We start from the raw sequence: 6,372 nt of genomic DNA, 5'->3' as shown, positions 1-6,372 counted from the left end.
TGTTTTGTGCTCATCAAGGGAACCTGGAAACCCACAAGTAATCCTGTCCCCTGAGACTCCAGGTCAAGTTCATGTTTGCCATTTAGCCTGGTTGGTTTGCATTCTCTGCACTTCAGTGGTTTGGTTTGGTTAAAAATGGACCCATCTTTCTCAACATAGTGCATGTGTTCTTGGAATGACAATTTGCAAAGTAGAGGCTGTGCATGTGGAGAGGGGAATGTAGAGAGGGGAAAACTATAGGAGAAACTCAGGCAAGTCTGACAACTGCAATGAGCCATGTCCTATGGGGTGAGTTCTTACAAATGGAGCTTTCACTTACTTCTCCTGATTTCCATCCCTTGTTTACCTACACATTTCATGCACTGAGATGTTACCTGGACATTGCTAGACTTCACCCTCATTTTAGTGATCTAGTCTTTCTTGATAAAAGATAGAAAGATAGATGAATGGATTGGCACAGCAATTGGGTGGCTCCAAGTATCTATTGCGTTGTTACAGAAGACAAGAAAGTCAAATTTTAGTCCCTCCTCCCCCACAGGCCAGGCTGAGATTGCTTCCTTGTGTCTTGGCCCTCAGCCTACCTTGGACTTCATCTTATGAACATTTGCATGTTTCATCAAATCTGAAAATGAAGTTATCCTGGTGATTAAGTCATGTTGGTTCAGTAGAAATTTCCTCATTGTTGAGTTTGGTTTTGGTGATTACAATAATTCTGTCTCTGCTACTTATTCTTGTATTTGAAAAAAAAAACCAAACAGCTTGCAAGTTATTTAAGCTATATTTCCTGGTGAATGAAAACATTTTTGCTAAGAGCACATTATATATTCTCTCTAATGGTGAACTGGTTTTATGGTACTCTACTACAGAAGAATTAGTAACTATCTTTATTTTAATGATATTAGTATTATACTATTGTAAATACATTTTTTATGAATTAGTAATAAGAAATAATATTGTCATAATTGATAGGAGGCCATAATTTGTATTAAGTGTAAACCACCTCTGCCTAAATTTCAGTTGTACAGAATCCCAACTTTTCTTGACATCAAACTGATGTGTTAGATGTCCTCTGCTTGTATTGATTCTTTTTTTTCCTGTCTCAGGTGGTAAATGTTGAAGAGGAAAGAGACTGGGTAGAATTGTCTTCTCCTATGACAGCCTTGTCTGTTTCTGTGAATATAGGGAATAAAAGAAATGGATATGGAGCAAAATTTTTTCCCTAACAAAATTGATATAAGAAAATATTTAGATATTGAGGATAAAAGGTTACATGACAGAAATTTCTTCTATACCCATTTATTGTGGCTGGGAGGGCACATATGAGGTTTATGTTATTAGATCCTCATAAGGGATGCTTAAGTGGAAGAGAGGCAAGGGGTCGGTCAACTACAGGGCTTTGTATTTTCTGAGTCTATGGAACGTTGTGGCAGATCCCACTACAGTGGTTGACTGACTTTTTTGTTTCCTCTGAGAGACAAAAGAGAAGTCCTGGTATAAGCAGGTAGTATTAAGGCTCTAGTAACAGTACCAAATATAAAAACTTCCTGAAGAGCTATCTTTAAAATTGAGAAGACTCTGGAAACACAGAGATAATTAACTTATTCTAAGCTCAGAAACAATTCTGCAATATTTTCAGAGGGCCCACGCTCTATGACCCAATTCACTTATTAAGCAATTTTGACATGTCAAGCACTATACTGAGTACTTTTTAATGTATCATATTATTTAATAACTTCTTATTTAATAACTTCATATGTCAGATAACATATGAAGATACTCGATTTAAATTTATTGTAGACATATGAAACATTCAATGTTACCCATAATTAAATTCTTGGTTCTCCAATTTTACTCATGAATTCTGGAGAAAAAAATAGAATGTAGTAGGTAGAATTCCAAATATTCTCCAAGATATATGCCAGTTAGTACATATTGTTTTTTTTTATAGTAGCCTTTCTTTGAGTGTGTGTGACATTTATGAATGTGATGGGAGTATGCTCCATTGATTATATTCTATCACATAACACTTTGTCATATTAAAGCAGAGATAGGGTCTCCTGCTTGCTTTAAAGAAGTCCCTGCCATGCTGGGAGTAGGGCAAGTGGCAGGGCCATCCTAGAACAAAGTGGCCTCTAAATGTCTAACATGATATACTCTCTCAACAACCATCAAGGGAAGTGTGATATCATTCATAAAGTGTAAGGAAGTAAATTCTGCCAACAACCTCAATAGGCTTGTAACAGAATCCCATGCCTCATATAAGATAACATCTCCAGTTCAAACCTTGATTCAAGCTTGATGAGAACTTGAGCCCTAGTTGATGTCACCCACGTAAAGAGTGGGAAATAAATTTGTATGTTTCAACTCACTAAATTTGTGGTAACTTATTATATATTAATTGCTATAGTTGGGATAAGTATCCCACAAAGGAGACTGTATTAAAGGCTTGATCCCATCCTGGGGCACTATTGGGAAATGGTGGGAGCTTAAAGGGGTAGGGCCTAATAGGAGGCCACTGTCCTTTCTATTTTGTGTCCTGGCCATGAGGTGAATGATCTTGTCAAGGGCTGGTTCTATGATGGGCTGTCTTGCCAAAGGGTCAAAAATAATTGGACCAATGAATCATAGACTGAAACTTCCAAATGTGAGAAAAATAACCCTTTTTTCTTTTTAAGATTTAGAGTAATAGAAATTTACAGTAATAGAGCTCAGACTAGCATACCAATACAAAGGCAATATAATGACTTTCTCTTTCTTTTTTCTGCATGTGTGTGTGTGTGCGCCCGCACACACACACACTTCTGTGTGACAGAGAGATGGTAGACCATCCCAACACATTACCAAAGATTTACAACAAGCAAAATTGAGTACAACTCTGGAATTCCTTATAATGGATGATACAAGTGCCACATGGAGAATGGATTCTCAGTTCTCAATGAAATGCTAAAGGCTGGATTCTCTTCATATGTCCACAGGGAGAGTGACTAAGAGTAAGAAATGTCAAACAGGAGCCTTGTGACAACGTTCTTCCTCACGGGACTTCCCCATGCTCCAGCACTGGACACCATGCACTTTGGCCTCTTCCTGGTCATTTACATTCTCACTGTGCTGGGGAACCTCCTTATCCTGCTGGTGATCAGGGTGGATTCCCACCTCCACACCCCCATGTACTACTTCCTCACCAACCTGTCCTTCATTGACATGTGGTTCTCCACTGTCACAGTGCCCAAAATGCTGATGACCCTGGCCACCCCAGGCGGTGGGGCCATCTCCTTCCATAGCTGTGTGGCCCAGCTCTATTCCTTCCACTTCCTGGGGAGCACCGAGTGTTTCCTCTACACTGTCATGTCCTATGATCGCTACCTGGCCATCAGTTACCCGCTCAGGTACTCCAGCATGATGAGGGGGAGAGTGTGTGCCCTCCTGGCTGCGGGCACCTGGCTCAGTGGCTCCTTGCACTCTGCGGTCCAGACCACCCTGACGTTCCGCTTGCCCTACTGTGGGTCCAACCAGGTCCAGCATTACTTCTGTGATGCTCCACCCATCCTCAAGCTGGCCTGTGCGGACACCTCAGCCAATGAGATGGTCATCTTTGTGAACATTGGGGTGGTGGCCTCGGGCTGCTTTCTGCTGATAGTGCTGTCCTATGTGTCCATTGTCTGCTCCATCCTGAGGATCCGCACCTCAGAGGGCAGACACAGAGCCTTTCAGACCTGCGCCTCCCACTGCATCGTGGTCTTTTGTTTCTTTGTGCCTTGTGTTTTCATCTACCTGAGACCTGGCTCCAGGGACGTCATGGATGGGGTTGTGGCTGTTTTCTACACTGTGCTAACACCTCTTCTTAACCCTGTTGTGTACACCCTGAGGAACAAGGAGGTTAAGAAAGCTCTGTTGAAGCTGAAGGACAAAGTGGCCTATTCTCAGAGCCAGTAAATGCTACAAAATAGACCTTTCATATTTTCAAAATTAGCAATATATAATTTATTTTTCCACAAAACATTTACTGCATGTGTAGGTCTCAGTTTTAAATGATGTTGGAAACCAGCTACTCATGAATATTTTTTTTCATAGATTTTTAAAGGAATTCTAAACATCAGAATAAGATTTTTTTTTATTATTAATACTGGATATTCTGAAGTCTAGATTCATTTGTTTGCTATTACTCTTTCAAAAGTAAATTTTCTAATTGCATCTCAGATCCTAACCAGTGAATTATTCATGTATCTTAATTGATAGTATGCACTTTTTGTGGGGTTATTTTTTTGCATACAAACTTTGGATTTTTACAGTTATTGGGGTAATGCTCAAGGACTGAAATAAATAGCAGAGGTCATTTATTTTTGGCTGAAATTATGCAAATGTCTTCTGAACTCTTTTAGCCACTGTATGTTTGTGTAAGTGTGTAAAATATGAGGTCCTAAAGTGGCTAATCTTCTTTACTAGCACTTTTTGGTCAAGTTGATTGTTTTCACATAGGAAAGTATCAATCTTCTTCTTAGCAACCTCTATAACCAGTGCCACCTGGATGAACTGAGAATAAGTTTTCACCTTGAAAGAGACCTGCAGAAATTTTAGGTTGGTGATGGGATCAGGATGAATAAAACAGCAGATCTTCTAGCCTCCCTCACATAATATGACCAGTAATATCCTATTATACCTTATAAGATGTTCACATTTTTAATATCCTATTATACCTTATAAGATGTTCACATTTTACGTAGGTAAGGATCCTTTTGCTTTAGATTGTGGTGACTGATCGTGTAGTTCACATGTTTCCTTCTGTTGCCACTTAAGAGTCTTGGAAATTTGACAAAGTTCTGCCTGCTCTGCAACAGGGATGACCCTCATTACATGGAGCAGTCAAGGGTGATTTTTTAATTTAAAAAGTAGAAAAGAGAAAATATAATCAGATAATTGTTATTGTATCATTTCAACATATTTCTAGTATGGGAGAAACACATTCATCTGTCCAAATGCAAAGAATGGACTAAGAGACACAAGGTATAGCAAAAAGCAAGGTTTTACTTTAATGATGGTCTTGCAAGATCGGGTGTATAGGGGAAGCAGGCATACCCTGATCAGATCCAATCAGCATTTTATGTCCTAGAGTGCAAGGTCTCTCCTCAAGTTCCTGATTGGCTGAGTACTATGGGTTCACAGTCTTTCCAAATGTCGCCCTGATTTTACTGTCTCCTATTCAGTTAAAGAAATATTCCTCTCGTTGTTCATGCTTCCCTTTGTTCTCCTGTGTCTAGAAAGTCTTCTTGTGGTGAATGCATTCTGACAAGTACACAGCTCTTGCTTCTTTATCAAGTTACTATTTTTTTAACAGAGAGATTTCTGTCTCTGTTGGTCAGGCTGACCCCTTCCTCCACTTTTTGTTTGTCAAGGAGCTGTTGGGGTGCATAGACTTTGGGCCACATTCATAGGCTATGGTATTATTGTGTGAAGTCACTGCTTGTAACTTTCTCTTCTGTTCTATAGCCTCCTCCAGCTCTGCCTGCTTCAGTTGCCTTTCTTGGTTTTACATGTAAGGCTAAATACTGTATTTCTCACATATCATAGTTAAAAAAATAAGACCTGGAACCAATACATTAGCCCCAAAACATAATGCATAGTTACATAGCCAGCATACACAAAGTCCATACTTGTGGACATCTCTATGTTATGGACTAGACTTTAGGCTTTTTATCATAGCCACCATTATAGCTAAGAGATGATATTTCAGTATAGTTTTGATTTTCACTTCCCTGATGATCAGTGGTATTGGAACAGTTTTTCATATGCCTGTTGGCAATTTGCATGTCTTCTCTGGAAAAAATATCTGTTTAAAGATTTTGCCCACTTATCCTTTTTATTGCTACTGATTTATACGAGTTCCTTATATATTTTGGATCTTAACCTTTTATAGGGTATATAATTTGTAAAGATTTTTCTCCCATTTCGTAGATTGCTTTTTCATTTTTGGTGTTTCCTTTGCTGTGGAGAAATTTGTTTAACATACATAATTTATTTATTTTTACTTTGGTTGCCAGTGTTATATAGTATTTTTAAGGATGATAAAATGTATTTTTTAAAATTACTAATTATAAATTACTTTAGCAATTATCACCGTCGTTGACAAGGTAGTCTTTCCTCTAGCCAATAAGTTACTTTGGTAAATTTGATATTCTCATGTTTATTATTTTTTTCAAGAATTTATCTATAATAAAATACATGAAGCAATAAAATCACACTAAGTTAAATTATTCAGAAACAAAACAATAAACATTATTGAGTTTGCAATTGGTCACACACTTTACAAATATTATCTTAATCTACTCTTATGAAGTAGAAATGCTATGAAACTGGTGTTGTTATATAAATTCATGC

At 38.2% G+C, this 6,372-nt stretch overlaps 1 protein-coding gene across 1 annotated transcript; it reads left to right on the top strand.

Annotated features, from left to right (window-relative positions):
- The first annotated feature begins 2,997 nt into the window (after positions 1-2,997).
- Positions 2,998-3,933, top strand: LOC107145964 (olfactory receptor 10G9-like). The gene has a single exon (XM_015490025.1). It carries the CDS (start codon positions 2,998-3,000, stop codon positions 3,931-3,933), a length of 936 nt encoding a protein of 311 aa, XP_015345511.1.
- The last annotated feature ends 2,439 nt before the right edge of the window (positions 3,934-6,372 follow it).

This window comes from Marmota marmota, unplaced genomic scaffold (genome assembly GCF_001458135.2).
Source record: "Marmota marmota marmota unplaced genomic scaffold, marMar, whole genome shotgun sequence".
NCBI lineage: Eukaryota > Metazoa > Chordata > Mammalia > Rodentia > Sciuridae > Marmota > Marmota marmota.
The sequence above is the reverse complement of the archived record's forward strand: the minus strand, read 5'-3'. Positions and strand labels throughout refer to the sequence as shown.